This window comes from Panthera onca, chromosome B4 (assembly GCF_046562875.1).
Source record: "Panthera onca isolate mPanOnc1 chromosome B4, mPanOnc1 haplotype 2, whole genome shotgun sequence".
NCBI classification, from domain to species: domain Eukaryota; kingdom Metazoa; phylum Chordata; class Mammalia; order Carnivora; family Felidae; genus Panthera; species Panthera onca.
The window spans coordinates 113,932,015-113,952,817 of record NC_138345.1 but is presented as its reverse complement, the minus strand read 5'-3'; the positions used below and the strand labels follow the sequence as shown (position 1 = coordinate 113,952,817).

At 41.9% G+C, this 20,803-nt stretch overlaps 1 protein-coding gene across 1 annotated transcript in view; it reads right to left on the bottom strand.

Moving 5' to 3' along the window:
- Positions 1–740: 740 nt before the first annotated feature.
- The window catches only part of PLEKHG7 (pleckstrin homology and RhoGEF domain containing G7), a 59,806-nt gene continuing 39,743 nt past the window's right edge, over positions 741–20,803 (bottom strand). Inside the window, 9 exon segments of the mRNA XM_078450516.2 lie at positions 741–848; positions 1,827–1,865; positions 1,868–1,926; positions 5,243–5,397; positions 12,695–12,773; positions 17,733–17,830; positions 18,193–18,292; positions 19,808–19,901; positions 19,904–19,961. Coding sequence (XP_078306642.2) covers positions 741–848; positions 1,827–1,865; positions 1,868–1,926; positions 5,243–5,397; positions 12,695–12,773; positions 17,733–17,830; positions 18,193–18,292; positions 19,808–19,901; positions 19,904–19,961 — 790 coding nt within the window.

Here is a 20,803-nt window from a genome sequence, read left to right as displayed (position 1 = left end):
CCTTATTGATTGCTTAATCTGTTAAAAAAGCAACCAAAGTTGTATCAGAATTATCAATGCGCTTTAGGGGTGCCTGGATGTCTCAGTGGGTTGAGCATCCAACTTTAGCTCAGGTCATGATCTCACGGTTCGGAAGTTCAAGCCCTGCGTTGGGCTGTGTGCTGACAGCTCGGAGCCTGGAGCCTGCTTCAGATTCTGTGTCTCCCTCTCTGCCCCTCCCCTGCTCATTTCTCTCTCTCTCTGTGTCTCAAAAATAAACATTTTAAAAAGTTAAAAAAAAGAATTATCACTGCATGTGAGGTAGGGCTGTAAAGCAGTTAAGACTGGTTTATGAGCCATGTAGGAAATATGGTTTCATTATTGACATACACAAAGTGAGATGCTAGAATTCATACTGAGCACAAGCTGTGGACATTGCTTTCCTTCTGACCCTCCATTCATCTGATCTTTCACCCTTTACAAATTCTAATAGCACCATACTTCACTCCAACCTCTTGCGAGCCCTGCTGAAACATGATAAGGTATCAGTATATACCCGCCAAAAAATTCCTCAGAGTTCAAATTTGTTGCGGTCATTATTCCTCTATAATGAGGATTTTCCTAGCTCAAATTCTCAAATTCTGGAACTCCTTTAAAATGCACATTTCTTTCTAGCTCATCACTAAATAAGTGTCAGAAAGTTTGAATGAAAGAATACCTTAATCCTAATGTCTAAAAAATGCACCACTTGTTTTAGGTTCCTACATTTCAAAGGATTCTGCAGGCGACGGACATAAAGTTATCTTCTTGGTTTCCTGGTTCTTGGTGAAGCAAGATATTGCTGCTGTTATTTGTGTCATCCATGTTTTCTGTTAAAAATAATATATAATATATACTATATATATAATATATAGAGAATGTTGACAATTATTCCCATATTTGGACTAATATTTTCCTTTGTATTTATTGACTTGCTCTTTAAGAGTAATGAAACACTTGCATGTTTCCCGTTTTCTTTAATATGTCACAAATACCTCTAATCATCTATGAAAATGGAAGTGGATTAAATGAGTATGGTATGGAAGTTGGGAAAAGAGTTACGAATAACCGAGGAATCATAATAGTCCGTGATGACTAGAAAAACGAGCACTGAGAATATAAACAGTTTGAAAATTGAATTCCTTGAATTTCCATTTTGTATGGAAATGGTTCTTAACAAGTGGCATAATTTGCAAAGCAGACTGAGGGAGGTGACCCTGGAAATTGAGTTATTAGGGCTAAAGCAACACTGCGTTAATTGGCTACGTTGTTGCCGTGATGAAAACCTTCCTGGGGAAAGAAAACTTCTAAGATGGAGAAACCAGTCACGCGGCTGCTTCTCAGTGCCATAGCTGAGTCAACAGTGGCCTCTTTTCTGAACACTGGCGTATCTTCAAAGGCGGTTCGTTATTGCGGTGGCCCCTCATTTGAGCTGACGTCACATAATTTGCATACCAGGACGTTCACAGTCGGAACACCTTAAGAGTCAATCATGCAATCCAAAGCAGTTCTTTCCCGTTGTTTCACGTAAGCTGTGCAACTCCAAGGCTGCTTGAGGTTCTGCTCCAGGCGAAAATGAAGGAGCTGTGTTGGCTCTGTGAGTGTGAAGAGGTGGTCAGTTCTTGAGATTTCTGAGCATGATAGGGACTAGATGTCCACATCCTTCCCCGTCTTAACCTCTGCCCTTCCCAAAGCCGGCGAAGGAAATACACAAACTTTCCCACTTCCCATTACTTAAGAGGCTTGGGGGGAGATTCTTCCTTATGTCAGGTCTGAAGAATCAAAACCTGCACAACTGAGATACATACTTTGATATTTTCCCTTTGGGTTTGGAATAAGAACATTGCTGTACACACCGTCGAAATCTGTTTTCATGTTGTACAAGGAAAGCATTTCTCAGCCCAAACGCTAGAAAAAGGTTACACAGGCAAAAGAAATCGTTTAATATTAAATCCAGTTTTTCAGGACAAGAACCTAGAGTTTTTGAATATTCTCAATGAATATGGAAAGTTTATGTAGATAACAAACAAAAAAAGGGAATTGATTCCGAGAGCAAGACTTCACTACCATGCCCAAAGAGAGCCCACTTAAATATGAGAACCCTTTCTTCCTTAGCTAACAACTTCTGCAGCTTGATGAAATGCAATTATGGCTTATGTGATGGAAAATGGGCACCTTCTAGAAGAAATTTAGCATGCTAGGTGGATAGTGTGTATGTAAAATACAGATAATAAAAAGATGGAAAACAAGGTAACTGTTGTCTCTTTCATCCACCACTCCTGTTTAAAATGTTACTGTTGTATTTAAAGTGAAATCACATGGAAGCAAGGGTTATAGACAAAGTAAGATGTACCAAAAATACCAAGTCTCCTGAGTGCTTCATTAACAGGCCAAAAAATTGACTCAAAATTCAGCATCTACAAATTATGTGAAATGTGAAACAAACAAAAATAAGTGTTGGTGTGGTTTCTGTGCTTGTAAAAGAAAGTCTGTTCTGTCATTACCTAGCTGGTCTCTTAGAGAAATGACAGGAGATACTGAGAGAGTAATTCTCGTGTTTTTATTTTGTTTTATTGTTGTTTTTTTTTTTAATGTGGCAGGTGCTTTTATTTTTTTTTTTATTTTTTTAACGTTTGTTTATTTTTGAGACAGAGAAACAGAGCATGAATGGGGGAGGGTCAGAGAGAGGGAGACACAGAATCTGAAACAGGCTCCAGGCTCTGTCAGCGCAGAGCCTGGCGTGGGGCTCGAACTCGTGAATGGCGAGATCATGACTTGAGCCAAAGTCAGACGCTCAACTGACTGAGCCACCCAGGTGCCCCAAGACTTTCATTTTCTTAACTGCAAGAATTATTCTAGTATCACAGGTAATACTCATAGCAGTCTAAACTTCCTAATTCCTAAATTCTACCACAACAAAGTCTGTTAAGGGCATGACATTCTGTCAGCTTCTCTGAGATGGGAGGACTATTAAAATGACTTTCTGGGGAAAAAAGATCTGAGTGAATTTGTTTTACCCCTTGATTTTTCTCCTTATAAATATTCTGTAGGGAGTGAGGCTTTTCAGATGAGGTGGTTGTTCTTGGCTGGATTTTGGAATCCGTTATCCTCAAAAATTGTAACTGTAGTTCTCAATTATTCAAGGTATCCGTCATCTGCTTGATTTGTAACATGGGTACAGGGAACATTATAAGCAGGGGAACTGGTCCAGCGAGGCTTGTAAAATAAAACGAGGAGAGAAAATATGTGGTCAAGAATCGCCCTTTTTCTTGCCTGACATTCTAATATAGCAATTAACAATAATTAATACAATAACTGACACCATTTATTAAATCCTTATTCCTGGGCACTGTATATTTTTTCCCCTCCTTTTTGTATCATTTAAACCACACAGCAACTGAGTAAGTCATCTAGTTCCTACTTACGAATAAGGAAGCAGATTTCATTTCCCCCAGGTCACACAGCTTGCAAATGATACAGCCGGGATTTGAAACTAGGTTGTCAATCACTCCAAAGCCCCATCTCTTCTTTTTTAGCCCTTTATTCTCTCCCATCCTACAGCTATTTTGGTTCATGTACTATCTGGACAGTCAAAATAATAGATGAGAGGAATGAGGAAAAAAATACATGAATGTATAGAAGACGAGATAGTAGTAACAAATTAGAAAATAACAAAAAAATGGTGGAAACACAGCTTTAAAAAAAGATAGTTTTTATTTAAAAAAAAAAAAAAAAAGGAATAGAGAAGAAAAAACCTGCATCTCCCAAGGTAATCCAGGGATGTGAGATTTCCCAGAAAGTCGAGTTCCTAAAGCCGGCAGGGCCGACACTAACCTGAGCCCCCAGCCTCAGTAAGCCGCTTCCACTCCTGCCCTGGGGTTCTGACAGCCTCCTGCCCTCAAGTCGGTTTACCACCTTCTGACTGTGGCCGCTGGAGTGACAAAAATTTCCTGCCCTAGGATGGCCTCTGGTAATGGCATTTTTCCCCATGAAAAAGTAAACTAAGCAAGCAGACAAAAGTACTTCTAGGCCCCCGTGCTGAGTGCCTATCAACACCCCTCTGCCGTTGCTGACCAGGGAGGGGGGCTCCCCGGGGGCAGTGGCAGGGATGGGGCTGGGGAGCACACTCACGGACAAAGGCTTTGCTCCCCTTTTTAGGGGACATTTCCTCTAGAAATGTCTTCTGGCCTTAGGCAGACTTCAGCTTACACAGACCCCAAGGGGTCACAGTCGATTCAAATACGAGGCCTTTCAGCCTGCGCAGGTCACGTTTCAGCAAATCCCAGCAGAAGTGGAAAGAACAGACGAGGGCAGAAGGCTCGGGTTCTAGATGTTGCCTCTTCGTGGAGCCCATCTGCTCTTGGGGAAAGTTTGCTTCCACTCATGAGTTAACATGCGAATCATTGACATACAGAACTTAGTTACATAACACAACGATGTCAATGTTTGCCATTATTATTATTCAGGTGTGTTTTCATTCATTCACTGTGTAGTGTTTCTCCGCCGTGTTTAAGGTCACCCTATGCTTGTCAGTAAAGCTCTGGGCTTGGCTGCTGGTTTGGGAGTTGAGAACCATGGGTAGTGCTCCTGTTTTTTCCTGCTCCTCCCTTAGGACTGAAAGGTGATCCCTTCACCCCCGCCAGCCTGGCTTCAGCAGGTCTCCTAGGAGCCTGTACATGTGGCAGAATCCCCTTCTGCTTCCTTCTGAACACAGGCCATTCCCCCAGCACTGAGGAAACTGAGTCCCAGGGCTTCCACATCAGGGTTTACTATGGATCTTTGATTATTCTGAGGACTCCCCCCAAAACAAGGGCTGTTTCTTATTTGTCTTTCTAACTCCAGGCTGCCCACAGAGTGCCTGGTTCTCAGGAGACACTCAGGGAATGCTTGAGCAAATGAATAAGATGATATGTATTTTTGACATATACACCTACATTTTTACGTGCACATGCGCATCTCTCTCTCTCTCTCTCAAAAATAATAAACATTAAAAAAAGAAAAAGCCACAGTTAGTGAGTGGTAGAGTTGAGTTATCCAAGCACTGGAAACCAAGTCCAACAGTTTTTTCAGAATTAATTCGTAGAGTGAGTGCTAGTCACATAGGAACCAGGCGTTGTATCTTACGAAGATTTAAATTGGATTCATGTCTTATCACCAAAACAAGGCCAATATAAAACTCCATGATGGCAAACAGCTAAGCTGACTGATGAAAATAGACACATGCCAGACATGTGGAGTGGATCGATACTTTTGACCACCAATCGGTCTAGTGGAATGGGCTGATCAAGTACCATACACGAACCACCCTCTTTTATTACTGTTCACGGCTCAGCAGTAAGCGAAGGACACATTAAACCAGTGCCTGAACCTTCAAGTTTCCCAAAGAAGAAAATAATGCAATAAATAGGAAATCGACACTGATGCACATACCTAAGGTGCGTCCTTAACCAAATCAATTTTTAGAAACAATTGCTTAAACTCCAGCTAACGATTTTTTCTGGATCTTGAAAAGCACTTCCCTCCAATACATAGCGTTTTTATTTATTTATTTATTTATTTATTTATTTATGTATTTATTTCATACCACGTATTTTTTAAAAATTTTATTTTATTTTTTAAAATTTACATCCAAATTACTTAGCATATAGTGCAACAATGATTTCAGGAGTAGATTCCTTAGCGCCCCTTACCCATTTAGCCCATCCCCCTTCCCACAACCCCTCCAGTAGCCCTTTGTCCTCCATATTTAAGAGTCTCTTATGTTTTGTCCCCTCCCTGTTTTTATATTATTTTTGTTTCCCTTCCCTTATGTTCATCTGTTTTGTCCCTTAAAGTCCTCATATGAGTGAAGTCATAGGATTTTTGTCTTTCTCTGACTAATTTCACTTAGCATAATACCCTCCAGTTCCATCCATGTAGTTGCAAATGGCAAGATTTCATTCTTTTTGATTGCCAAGTAATACTCCATTGTATATATATACCACATCTTCTTTATCCACTCATCCATCGATGGACATTTGGGCTCTTTCCATACTTTGGCTATTGTTGATAGTGCTGCTATCATGGGGGTGCATGTGTCCCTTCAAAACAGCACACCTGTATCCCGTGGATAAATGCCTAGTAGTGCAATTGCTGGGTTGTAGGGTAGTTCTATTTTTAGTTTTTTGAGGAACCTCCATACTGTTTTCCAGAGTGGCTGCACCAGCTTGCATTCCCACCAACAACGCAAAAGAGATCCTCTTTCTCCGCATCCTCACCAACATGTGTTGTTTCCCGAGTTGTTAATGTTAGCCATTCTGACAGGTGTAAGGTGGTATCTCCTTGTGGTTTTGATTTGTATTTCCCTGATGATGAGTGATGTTGAGCATTTTTTCATGTGTCGGTTGGCCATCTGGATGTCTTCTTTAGAGAAATGTCTATTCATGTCTTTTGCCCATTTCTTCACTGGATTATTTGTTTGTTGGGTGTTGAGTTGGATAAGTTCTTTATAGATTTTGGATACTAACCCTTTATCCGATATGTCATTTGCAAATATCTTCTCCCATTCTGTTGGTTGCCTTTTAGTTTTGCTGATTGTTTCCTTCATTGTGCAGAAGATTTTTATCTTGATGAGGTCCCAGCAGTTCATTTTTGTTTTTGTTTCCCTTGCCTCTGGAGACGTGTTGAGTAAGAAGTTGCTGTGGCCAAGATCAAAGAGGTTTTTGCCTGCTTTCTCCTCGAGGATTTTGATGGCTTCCTGTCTTACATTGAGGTCTTTCATCCATTTTGAGGGTTTTTTTTGTGTATGGTGTAAGAAAGTGGTCCAGGTTCATTCTTCTGCATGTCACTGTCCGGTTTTCCCAGCACTACTTGCCGAAGAGACTGTCTTTATTCCATTGGATATTCTTTCCTGCTTTGTCAAAGATTAGTTGGCCATACGTTTGTGGGTCTGTTTCTGGGTTCTCTGTTCTGTTCCATTGATCTGAGTGTCTGTTCTTGTGCCAGTACCATACTGTCTTGATGATTACAGCTTTGTAGTATAGCTTGAAGTCTGGGATTGTGATGCCTCCTGCTTTGGTTTTCTTTTTCGAGATTGCTTTGGCTATTCGGGGTATTTTCCGGTTCCATAAAAATTTTAGGATTATTTGTGCTAGCTCTCTGAAGAATGCTGGTGTTATTTTGATAGGGATTGCATTCAATATGCAGATTGCTTTGGGTAGTATCAATATTGTAACAATATTTGTTCTTCCTATCCAGGAGCATGGAATCTTTTTTCCATTTTTTGTGTGTGTCTTCTTCAATTTCTTTCATAAGTTTTCTATAGTTTTCAGTGTATAGAGTTTTCACCTCTTTGGTTAGACTTATTCCTAGGTATTTTATGGTTTTTGGTGCAACTGTAAATGGGATCGATTCCTTGATTTCTCTTTCCGTTGCTTCATTGTTGGTGTACAGGAATGCAACCGATTTCTGTGCATCGATTTTATATCCTGCAACTTTGCTGAATTCATGAACCAATTCTAGCAGTTTTTTGGTGGAATCTTTTGGGTTTTCCATATAAAGTATCATGCCATCTGCGCAGAAGAAAGTATGACCTCCTCCTGGCCGATTTGGATGCCTTTTATTTCTTTGTGTTATCTGATTGCAGAGGCTAAGACTTCCAACACTATGTTGAATAGTAGTGGCAAGAGTGGACATCTCTGTCTTGTTCCTGACCTTAGGGGGAAAGCTCTCAGTTTTTCCCCATTAAATGATATTAGCATTGGGTCGTTCATATATGGCTTTTATGATCTCGAAGTATGCTCCTTCTCTCCCTACTTTCTTGGGGGTTTTTATCAAGAAAAGATACTGTATTTTGTCAAATGCTTTCTCTGCATCTATTGAGAGGATCATATGGTTCTTGTCTTTTCTTTCACTGATGTGATGAATCACATTAATTGTTTTGTGGATATTGAACCCGCCCTGCATCCCAGGTATAAATCCCACTTGGTCATGGTGAATAATTTTTTTAATGTATTGTTGGATCCAGTTGGCTAATATCTTGTTGAGCATTTTTGCATCCATGTTCGTCAGGGAAATTGGTCTATAGTTCTCCTTTTTAGTGGGGTCTCTGTCTGGTTTTGGAATCAAGGTAATGCTGGCTTCATAGAAAGAGTTTGGAAGTTTTCCTCTTCCTCTTCTGGGACCCCTAGGATTCTGATGTTATTCCTTTTTAATGAGTCACTGATTTCTCTAATTCTTAAATCATTCTCTTTTGCCTTAATCTCCCTCTTTTTTTCTGCTTCACTGTTCTCTATAAACTTGTCCTCTATATCGCTGATTCTCTGTTCTGCCTCATCCATCCTTGCCACCGCTGCATCCATCCATGATTGCAGCTCAGTTATAGCATTTTTAATTTCATTATGGCTATTTTTTACTCTTTTATCTCTGCAGAAAGGGATTCTAGTCTATTTTCGACTCCAGCTAGTATTCTTATTATTGTGATTCTAAATTCTGGTTCAGACATCTTGTTTGTATCTGTGTTTGTTAAATCCCTGGCTGCCATTTCTTCATGCTCTTTCTTTTGGGGTGAATTCCTTCGTTTTGTCATTTTGAAGGGAGTAAAGGAATGAATGAGGTAGAAAAATTAAAATAAAAAAATTAAACACACACACACACACACACACACACAAATCGAATAAATGATGCTAGATCCTAGGTGTGTTTTGGTCTGGGTGTTGAAAGTGCTTTGACAGATTAGAGAAAAAAAATTGGGGGGGGGGGAGAAAAAAAAGAAATCATTTGAGAATTTGAAAAAAATGAACACACTGAAGTAGACTAAAATGAGATGATGGAGGTAAAATAGAATTTGAAAAAATATACACAGAAGTAAAGAATGTAGTAGAAAAAAATTAAAGAAAAATATTTTTATTAAAAATTAAAAATAAAAATGAATTTTTTCTTTTTCTATATTCAAGAAAAAGAAAAGAAATGAGAAAGAGAAAAAAGAAAAAAAGGAAAAAGCAAATCGTTTGAAAATTTGAAAAAGTGAATACACTGTAGTAGACTAAAATAAAATGATGGAAGTAAAATAGAATTTGAAAGAATTTACATAAAAGCAAAAAATATAGTAAAAAAAGTAAAGAAAAATATTTTTAATAGAAATTGAAGGTAAAAATGAAGTTTTTCTCTTTCTGCATTCAAGAAAAAAAATGAGAAAAAGAAAAAAGAAAAAGAAACAAGAAAAGTAAAAAAAAGGAGATCGTTTGAAAATTTGAAAAGGTGAATACACTGAAGTAGACTAAAATAAAATAATGGAAGTAAAATAGAATTTGAAAAAATTTACACAAAAGTAAAAAATATAGTAATAAAAATTAAAGAAAAGTATTTTTAGTAAAAATTGAAAATAAAAATGAATTTTTTCTCTTTCTGTATTCAAGAAAAATAAGTTTAAGAGAAGAAAAAAGAAAATTGAATAGATGGACCTATTAACAAACTGAAGTAGGACTGAAATTACTTCGTTTTCCCCTAGAAGTCAGTGTTTCATAGTCAGTGTTTTATAGTTTAAAGTCCGTGCTTTATAGTTGATAAACTAAGCCGGCAGTGAGACTTGTGTCCTTGAAGATCGAAGTTGGCCCGGTTGGGTGGGGCTCAGTGTAACGGCGCCGCTTTCCACTAGATGGCGCTGCTAGCCTACTGGGGTGGATTGTTGCGGCGCTCATAGGTGCGTATGCGCTTGCGCGGGGGCGGTGAAAAATGGCGCCAGTTACCCAGTCTGTTCTTCAGGATCAGCAATCGCAGACCCGTCCTCTGTCTTCAGCTTTCATCCACTCCCTGCTTTTTCACTCTCTGTGACCAGGCCCCAGGCAGTACCTCTCTCCTGAATTTTGTCTCAGATGCGGCTGTTTTCCCCGGCCCCTTACTTCTGAAGGACTGCGGCTTTGACCCGTTCCACCCCTCTGCAGGAGGGTCTCACTGAGCAATGGCCGAATGAGCAATGGCTGAATGTCGGCTGCACCCAGGAACGCTTGCTGGACCCTGCTGCTGCCAGTGCCCCAGGACTATGGCCAGGTGCCAGCCCGCCTCAGAAAAAGTTCGCGAGATAGTGTTGCAGCAGCGCGTCAGGGATTATAGAAAATCACAACACACATCGGGCACCAGGCTTCACCCTTAAGGACCTTGTTCCAGCACCAGCCAATGTGGCCGTTTTCTGGGGTCTGCTGGGACCAGGTGGCTTCAACAGTCTCTACCAAATGTCCTTCCAGCAGTGGAACTGCTTTTCCCTGTGTGGCCCGAGAACCTCCCGGACCCCACTCTGTTCCTGGGGATTTGCCCTTCCCACCAGAGCGCCTCCAGGTATGGAGCTGTGGAGTTGCAGCCTTTGCGCTCCCCTTGTTTACAGTCTTAATGGAATTTAAACCCTCTCCTTCCTCCTTTCTCCCTTTTTAGTTTAGTCCCTGCGGCTGTTTCCAATTTTCTACTTTCTCTCCAGCTGCTTTTGGGGAGGGGTGCTTTTCCCGTATTTTCCACCCCTCCTCCCCCGCCCCACCCAGTTTCCGTCCTCTCTCCACTCGCAAAAGTACCTCCCTTCCTGCACCTTCTCACTCCCCAAGTTCACTTCTCCGCGCCGCATACCTGCTGAATTCTGTGGTTCAGGTTGTACGGATTGTTGTGTTAATCCTCCAATCAATTTTCTAGGTGTGTAGGATGGTTTAGTGTTGGTCTGGCTGTATTTCATGGACGTGAGACACACAAAAGCCTTCCATCAATACACAGTGATTTAAAGCCGTAAAGTACATAGTGTTCCAGGTCCCCAAGTTTAATTGTCTGTATAAATAATGGGTGAGGTCCATGACTGGGAAACATTTAAATTTCCATCACATGAGTGGGAAGATTTTCAGTTCCAGTCTCTCTAGTGCTATGTTAGATGAATCAGAAAGGGGAGCCCCATTTTGGCCAACTCCATCCATCTGTGGAATCTAACACTGATAAATAGATTCCATGCCTATTATTTGTAAATAATTGAATTATTTAAGATGCTGAATATAAGATGCTGAGTTTTTTAAAAAGAATGTCAAAGATTGTGATTTGCACGACATATATTGTGCATCAAATAGCAAAGAGGAAAAAATAGAGGAATTTAAAACATGCCATTCTTTGTTTTGGAATCCGGTTGTGAAGCATGAAACCAGCATATTAGCTTGTGGTTAATACGGGCTGCCATTCGTTCACTTGCTCTCATTTCTGCCACTATTTGAAGTGAAAGCAAGCTGTGTTCGCGTCAAGGTTTGTGAAGGGGATAGAGATTTTTTAGGGCTTGACTTATTCAGATAGGATGGTCAGGGTAGCTTAAAATAGGAGGCCATCCGACCTTCCAAACTGTGACTCTTCATATTTGGTGGCACCGTTCCCTTCCCAAACACCGATCAGCTATTCATAGATTGATTAATGGGTATCTATTTTATTGCTTAAAGAGCCTTAAATTATTTAGCGCAGCTTACCACCATGCTGCCTAGAAGCTTAGGTTATTAAAAGATGTGAACTATCTAGTTTGCGATCTTATATCTGTGCAAAGCTAGTCATTTGGTAAAGAGGCAGAATGAAACAACAGTGGACGTCTCCGAGGACCTAAGACAGACCGTAGCTCCTCCTCCCCACTCTAAGGGCAGGTGTCTGAGAGCCTTTGAGGAGGCCCCCCTCCCACTACCACTTGGAGCACGCTGGGAAGGGGGAGATCAGAAAGCCTTTAGCAGACCCCGAGGCCGTGGCTTAACCTGCGGTAACAACAACCATCGTGGTAACCATCAACACTTAAGTGATGGGAAAAATCCCTGTTCTCAGAAGAGATTTTGTGGCATTAGCCACACACACATTTTTTTTTTTTTTTTTAACGTTTATTTATTTTTGAGACAGAGAGAGACAGAGCATGAACGGGGGAGGGTCAGAGAGAGAGACACACAGAATCCGAAACAGGCTCCAGGCTCTGAGCTGTGAGCACAGAGCCCGACGCGGGGCTCGAACTCACGGACCGCGAGATCATGACCTGAGCCGAAGTCGGCCGCTTAACCGACTGAGCCACCCAGGCGCCCCCACACACACATTTTTGTCTGTGACGCCAGCTGCCCATGAATTGGCTTCTGCAGCTCTTATATACAAGTAGGCACTGAGAGCTCGGGACTCTCTCCCACCCCTGGCTCCCAAATCGTCATTTCTCAGAACCCCCCGTGAGCTTTCAAATCAGAATGAGGGATGGAGATCACCTCAGCACAGGACAGCAGCTGCTTTTGCTGTGGCGGACAACCTGGGGAGGCACTGATGCGCACTGCTATCCCGGCAATGCCACCGTGGTGGACAAAGGCCACCATGGATGAAAGTGGTTTGTTTTCGTTTGTTTCATTTGCTTAGGCAGGTGAGGCCAAAAGTCCAGGCTTCTGGGACTTACCTCACTAGTACACAGACAAAGTCATTCTAAAAATGTGTGCATTCTTTGACGTCTTTAAGAAATGTAATTTGCTTTTGGTATTGTTTTTCAGTTCAGACCTGTAAGACTAAAAAAAGCCTCCATTTTTTAGAGGATGCCCCCATTTCATCATGCCTCCATTTTTTAGAGGATGAAATCCAATCTTATGTATAACAATCTTCTATATTTTTTAACACAACTGATTTAGAAATATTTCTAAGCTTATTTAGCAGACTTATTTAGAAATAGCAGCATTTTACCTTTTTGTTGCAATTAGTTTTCACAACTAAGAGGAAATCATCAAAGAGAAACATATAAATACCTAGGAATCTTGTGCTTTCTGAGGAGAAAAAGGTGTAATTGGGGCTGGAGATAGTAAGCAGAAGGTGGTGTTTTTTGAATCAAAGAATCCCTTAGAAAGCAAGACAGGGCAGTGTCAGGGCACAGGAGGCTCGCAGCTTGGGAAACTCCGATCATGTTGATCAGAAAATTGCATTACTGTTAAACCGATTTCCCCCTAAAGCAGAGACTTGATGTAAGCCCATGCTTCCGCCTTTAAAGACATTGTATTTGTGATGTATTTCATGTGGATCCAAGGTAACTTAGTTGGTATTTGCAATGGATTCAGCTAAGCCTAGGACACATCTATCCACTAATGGAATTTGCAATATTTTCGCCTCTCGACCCATCTGGGTGGTCATTGGCCAAGGTATACTTGACCAGAAAAAAAGGCATTTTATTATTGCTGTGAGCTGAATTGTGTCCCCCGCCCATTCCCCCAACTCATATGTTGTAGCCCTAACCTCCAATGTGGATTTACGAGGAGTAAGTAAGATGAAGTGAGGGCGTAAGGGTGGAGCCCTGGTCCATTAGGATTAGTGCCATCACAAGAGGATGTACAAGCCAGCCGATTCTCTCTGCCACGTGTGGGCACTGAGAGTGAGGCCATCTGCAAGCTGAGAAGAGAGCCCTCATCAGTCACTGAATTGGCTGGGAACTTGATCAAGCACTCCCAGCCTCCAGAACTGGGAGAAATAAATTGCTGTCCTTACAGTGGCCCCGTCTGTGGTATTTTGTTATGACAGCGCTAGCTGATTAAGACAGTCAGTAAAACGATTTGCCTCTTGAGTTTTCCAGTGTGTCCATCCATGTTTAAACGTTCGTCATGTAGCTTTATATTTACAAACTTTTCTGGTATCACTTTTCATAGTTACTTAAAGCAAATGCCTTTTATATTTTTCCCTAAGAAAGGGATAGTAGTAGAAGAGAAATCAAATAGACTGGGGAGGGGCACCTGGGTAGCTCAGTCGGTTAAGCGTCTGACTCTTGGTTTCCGCTCAGGTCATGATCTCACGGTTCATGAGTTTGAGCCTCGCGTTGGGCCCTGCGCTGACAGCTTGCAGTCTGCTTGAGATTCTGTCTCTCTCCCTCTGCCCCACCCCCACTCTGTCTCTCTCAAACTAAACAAATAAACTTAAAAAAAAAAATAAAATGAGGAATTGCGCCTCCCTATTCTACTCTATCCCTTAGAAATTAGAAAAATAAATGGTTAAATATAAATGATTTCAGAGGAAAAAGCAGTCCATTCAGAGGCAGATGTAACATGTTTAAAATAAATATAAGAAAAATAAGTAAATTAATTAAAAAGCTAATTAATATTAGTCTAGGAGTTCTTTCTCAGGTGCTGTAAGCCCAGGAAACTATGTGGCTTAAGGTTAAGTTGGTAGATAAAATATTTAGAATTCAATTCTATTTTCTCCTCTCTTTTAAGTTTAGAGGAAAGATTCTATATTTGCATATCAGATATTTTATTCAATCTGGAATTGTCCTTGAATATATTTTTTAAATGTTTATTTATTTTGAGACAGAGAGCATGAGTGAGGGCAGTGCAGAGAGAGAGAGAGGGAGAGAGAGAATCCCAAGCAGGCTCCCCACTCAGCACAGAGCCCAACGTGGGGCTCAATCTCACTAATGATGAGATCATGACCTAAGCTGAAATCAAGAGTCAGATGCTTAACCAACTGAGCCATGCAGGTGCCCCATCCTTGAATTTTTTTAAAAAAAATTTGGGGCACCTGGGTGGCTCAGTTGGTTAAGCATTTGACTTCGGCTCAGGTCACGATCTCGCAGTTTGCGGGTTCAAGCCCTGCATTGGGCTCTGTGCTGACAGCTCAGAGCCTGCTTCAGATTCTGTGTCTCCCTCTCTCTCTGCCGCTCTCCCGTCATGCTCTGTCTCTCTCTCAAAAATAAATAAACATTAAAAAGAAATTAAAAAAAATTTTTTTAACATTTATTCATTTTTGGGAGACAGGGAGCATGAATGGGGGAAGGGCAGAGAGAGAGGGTGATATGGAATCTGAAGCAGGCTCTAGGCCTCGAGCTGTCAGCACAGAGCCAGCTGTGGGGCCCGAACCCATGAACCATGAGATCATGACCCAAGCTGAAGTTGCACGCTTAACAAACTGAGCCACCCAGGCACCCCTGTCCTTGAATATTTTTTACAAATTATATTTCATCGCTACGAAACTTACTTTTTGCAAATCAGGTTGTGGCAAAGACTGCTTGCTGATTGTCCCTTAAAAACTTTTCACCCCTCCTTTGTAGTAGCAGCATTTCTGAGTTTTAGTGGGTACATGTCCATTTCCAATAAATACTACATCTCCAAGCTCCCCTGTGGTTAAATATGACCAAGCGACTAAATCTGACCAATGAATATGAACAAAAGTGTGCAGCTTCTGGGCCATGTCCTTAAACAGCAAGGCTCTGATCTCCTGTCCCCCTTTCCACTTCCCCCCGGCTAGAATGGAGACATGCCGGTGACTCGTCTTGGACCACACAGAAAAAGCGATTTCCCAGGGATGGCAGAGCCAGCATCCCATCCAGGTTTCCACGACAAACACCTCGCTCACGCATGACATGTGAATGCACATCTTCACGTGGCTCTTCACCGAGAGATGGTCATGGGCATGTCCTCCAGGTTCCACCTGACTTCTCATGATGCCCAAACCCGAGCCTCAAAACTGACTCTCTGACCCACTCTCTCCGCCAGTCTCAGTGTTGCTCAACCAGCCTTTCAGCACATAGGTTAGGACACCCGGGGACGGCTTCGACTCGTTCCCTCTTCACCCACTTTGTCCATCAAAAGGTCCTCCTGCTTTTGCCTTTGAAACATCTCTCCCATTTATCTTTTTCTATTTGTGTCCCTTTCTAACATTTTAGGATAGGTCAGTGCCCCTTACAGTGTTGGGAATTTGGTAGATAGAGGGCAGGGGTCCATAAAAATCTCTGATAATTTCAGGTGGAGGCGGATTTTGGAGGGAGAGTCATGTTTGAGCACAGGGCTGTGTTTTGCTTCATTACTTTGATTTGGTTTTGTCACAATGCAAAATTATTTTTAAAGTGGTGATAACATCAAAGAAAATGAAAATTGTCATCTTTTCGAAAGGATGTGGGAGGGGCGTGGCCTGCAGGTCAAGAACAGTTGAGAAGCCCAGGCCCGGCTCTTTTCACCCCACCCTGCTTCACTGAGGAATTTGCAGCGGGTCTCTGTGCTCTGGTACCCTTCTGTAGCTCCGTGCCGTTTTGTGCTTTGCTTCTGGTAACTCTTTCTTCAACAGCCCTTTAAACCTATCATGCTCCTGTCCAAGAGCTCAATGACTTCTTGTTGCCAGCAGTTTTCTGGCTGGGTCCCTCTGCTTGGTTTCCAAGGTAGTTGCTGTGATTCTGGAAGCCTGCTATGCTGAGGTGGCCTGGTGCAGGTCTGATCTCTGCCATTTAATCAGCCAGGTGGCCTTGAGGACGATTCTAGAACCTCCCTAAGCCTCAGATTCCTTACCTATAACATGGGATTAAGTGTAACTTCTCTGCATAACTCACTGGAAGGAGAAAATGCATGAAACAGCCCCTTGAGGTCAATTGCTGGGCATGTCTATCTTTCCTAAACCGCAGTTGCCAGGTGGGCATTGTGTCCTGAACTGCCATCTAGCGCTCTCCCTAAATTATTCTCAACGAGGTGTATTCAATAAGGAATTAGCGCCCAGCTCCGCCCCCTGGATCACATGACCATAAATAGGCAACCCCACTTCCGGCAGGGCTTCACACACAGCAGGTGACTAATCAAGAGTCTATGCAGACATGAATAAATGAGTGAATGCAAATCTTATTTCAGTCTGGCAGCCCTTTCTGATCATGATAGTATTTACTGAGCACAGGCTGGGCGCCAGCCATTCTTTCGAGTGCCTATCCATCAGCTCATTGAATCCTCACAACAAAGAGAGGAAACTGAAGTGTGGCAGGATTGCTGTAGGGGCCCGAGGTCACACAGGCACAACAGGCTGAGCCAGGAAGTGAGCCTGGCAGTCAGCCTCGGAGCTCGCCCTCTGGACCTCAAACCATGTTGCTAGAGTCTCCACCTGCCAGGTGGCTTCTGCCTCCAAGACTTTCTTCCTGCTATGCTTCTCATCTGGGATGTAATCCCTCCTGTCCTTCCAGGGACCTCTATCTTTTCTATACCCCCAAACCCACCTCCAGCCCTATGGACCACCCCAGGACGCCAGCTTCACAGACTCTTAGCTTTTCTGAACTTACGCTGCAGGTCTGCTCATTATGGCAGAGCTTCTCAGCCAGAGGGAAAAGATTATACAGAACAATTACTTCATATTCTCCAATGGTATCTACCTAGCACAGCGTGTATTACATAATAGGGTCCCAATTGACAGGGTGGCCGCCCCAGTCACTGGGGGAGTAAAATGGTGATGATAACAGGTGATGTCGAGTGTTTACTGTATTTCAGACCATGAGCGAAGCTCTTCATGTATATTACTTCATTTTAACAACAGCCTTATGGTCATCGCATTTCATAGGGAGAAAATGGAGGGCCTGGAGCTAGTTATGCTGTGAAGTCTTTGATCAAGCCAGAGTCTGCATGAGTCCCTAGGATGCTCTGATCCACATTTTCCATTGCCTTTGGCCATACAGAGCAAATGCGATTCCTCCCACACTTCAATTAGTAATGATTGGACAAGTTACAAGATAGCATAGATGTTGAATCAAAAAAAAATTTGTTTGAATGTTTATTTATTTTTGAGAGAGAGAGACAGAGCACAAGTGGGAGAGGGGCAGAGAGAGAAAGAGATACAGAATCTGAAGCAGTCTCCAGGCTCCAAGCTGTCAGCACAGAGCCTGACATGGGGCTCCAACCCACAAACCGTGAGATCATGACCCAAGTTGAATGCTTAACTGACTGAGCCACCCAGGTGACCCCAAAGATGTTGAATTTTTAAAGGAAGCAGCTATTTGCCTGCAAGAGTTAATTTTCCTTCATAGAAAAGTTGTCTGGTGGTTGGTGACAAGATGTTTTCTGCCATGTGTTCTTTAAAAATATGTTTCAGGAAAAACAAGGAGAGAAAATCACAGAGATATTGTTAGTGATTAAAAGAGAACACATTCCAGGAACCGGGGCAGCACATTTTACCTAGAAGGTTTGCAACATTAGGAAATGCTGGAAGGTGGACCTGAGAATGGGAAAGAATGGAAAACTGCTCAGAAGGGCCACCCCAAGAATGTCTGATGATGTCAGCCTCCCACATACAATGCCATGTGGATGAAGGCTTTACTTCTGGTTCATAAAATTAGATTTATTATTCAAGTGGACAGCTGGGGACTTTGTAAGACTAGCTTAACAATTTCCATCTACGTACCAAACTTCTGGGGAGGGACGTAAGTCCTAATTGAACATTTTTGTACCTCTGGAATGAAGCTTTTTGTTTCTATCCCATAGTGGAGGCCACACAGTAATCTTCCGTAGATGTCTACATTTTTGGCAATTGTCAAGCCACTTCACTTTTCCTTCAAGGATCCCTGAAAAACGAGACACAATATGTTTTTAAATGCATGTGACATTGCAGCATAAAAGTTAACCAAGATCCACAGAAATCATTTAGAAACACTGACTGTCCCTGGAGCCAGACCGTATCTTAGGTTCATTTAACATATTGCTTGTTGTTTAAATGTCTTAGAAAAATGCACTAATTTGAAATCAGCCTCTTGAAGAGAAAAATGAAGCTTAATTAATTTAATTCAGCAAGTTGGAAATGTATTGTGCATTTTTATTTCAATAATATTAATAAAGCCTTTGTAGGTTTCTCTTCGTCCCTACACCATATAGTCTTTAATTAGAGGGGGGAAAATCAGACAAACAAGGACAAACGTATCTTTTGTACTAATCGTAAAACCTACATTAACTTCATAAGGATGATTATTGCTTTTTGACAAGAACTCATTTTCTCTTCTGAAGGCTTATATTAATTTTCCCACATTAAAATAACATATTACTAATGAGCTTTTGAAATAATTTTTGGAAATATGGAGGGCAAGTCATAGACCCACAGAATCACATGGTGGGTGGGATTCCTGAGAATTCATCTTTCATCTCATAGACTTATAGGAAGCCACAGGAGTCTCTTCCCTCAATGATAAGGATCTATTTTTTTTATTGAGAAATCTCCAGAAGAGATGCTGTTCCCCATCTCACAAACCTATCAAAATGAGTAATAATCTGCAAAGTTTTAAAAAGTCTTGCTTTGAGTTTTTGTCTTGTTCACTTAATAAGCTCAATTCAAGTTCCTAGGGTCATTTTAGAATTTGAACAAAAAATTTAGAAAGAGGGAAGAAACTCCCAACTGAATGACCATTTTACTTTGAAACTTGCAAAAAAGTATTATTTCTGTACAGCTGATAATCGTCAATTTGAGTTGCTCCCTTTGGATGCTTCCCAGGAAATCTTGGTTTATGGGTATATATCAAAGATTTCTTTATTTGAATTTAGTTATAGAAAGCTCCACAAATAAACTTAAGGCATCAGAGGACTTGCTTAGTTCCTATTCCCAAATTTCAGTTCTCGAGATTGCAGCTGGCATAATTTTAGATGAGCTCTGGATTTCAGTGACCTAAAAAAAAAAAAAAGATGAATGGTAATTTAGCCTCCGGAAAGGCTCCCCATGGTGTTTACCCCCATTTGCTTTGTGTGTGGGTTCAGCATGGATGTGAAACACAAAGTGCTTTCAATCATCTGGGAAGTAGGTCTTTCCTGCCTGAACTCACTTCTGAACGCCTTGGAGACAGAGCCACGTCCTGCACAAACTTGGCGTGGGAGTTCTCATCGGGTCTGCCAGGATGTGACTGGAGTCCATTGTTTTGCGTGTTTGATTTACAATGCACTCCCACTCGAATCCATGTTTCCGAGAGCCATGACCTCAAGTCAATGGAATTGCCTTCTAGTGTGGAAGTCCAAATGGTTCCCAGCAGCCACGGGGCCCTCCATCGCTTTGAGTAAACTTAGACTGGAGCTCTGGGTCACCTATCTCAGGGGCTTACTGATTGACCTTTCCATCTTTTCCTTGATGCTGTAGATCATGATTTTCTCCATAGAGTCTCTACTCCATTTCCAGATATTCTTCAGCAACAAGGTGCCGAGTCACCCCACCTGTCCAGTGGGGCCACCAGCAGCTCAGGCAGGTGGAGCTCTGTGCTGTCCTAGTCGGGCTCTGTGCTGACAGCTTGGAGCCTGGAGCTTGATTCTGATTCTCTGTCTCCCTCTCTCTGCCCCTTCCCTGCTCTCTCTCTCTCTCTCTCTCTCTCTCTCTCTCTCATAAATAAACATTAACAAAATTAAAAAAAGAAGTATTATTGAATATTACTGACTTGTTACTTTCCAGTTAAAGAAACGAAAGACTCCTTGTTCAGATGTCTTGTCTCCCCAGTAATGGTGATGAAGGCAGCCGTCCTCAGCCCTCCATGTGACATCACCCAATCCTCCTAAATAGTTTGGAAATTCATCATGATTTTGATGTGCTGGAAAAGTGTGAAATTTGTTAAATCTCCCAGAGAATGCGTGGTCTACCCATGGCAGTGATAAGATATATTAATATACATGTTCCAGCTTTGTCTTCCCTTCTCACTTAAGAGTTTAGTTTCACCCATTGGTTTCTCCCTTCTCCCTGGCCCTTGGTGGAGATTTCTGGTTTCACCAGCTCTGCTCCCGTCCTCACTGTGATGCACAGTTAGGAGAACTGAGGATGCACATGGGGGTAAAAGGGAAAGGAAGGAATTTTGTTCATGGGGCAGTTCTTCAAGTCTCCTTTGTTGCTGAGATTCAGGGCAATGAAGAGAAAGTGAAAACAGAACTCAAGAGGCTAAGTTGATCTACATGATATAGAGCAGAGACAGGAACGAGGAGGGATAAAGACAGACAATTTTCAATAGGGAGAGGTTGGGCCAAAAGGCAGTTGCAAGGTGTGCAAGCACCGGGAAGATTTTAGTAAGTACTGCTATGGGTTATACACTGAATTTCCATCAAAGGCATTTGAGAGA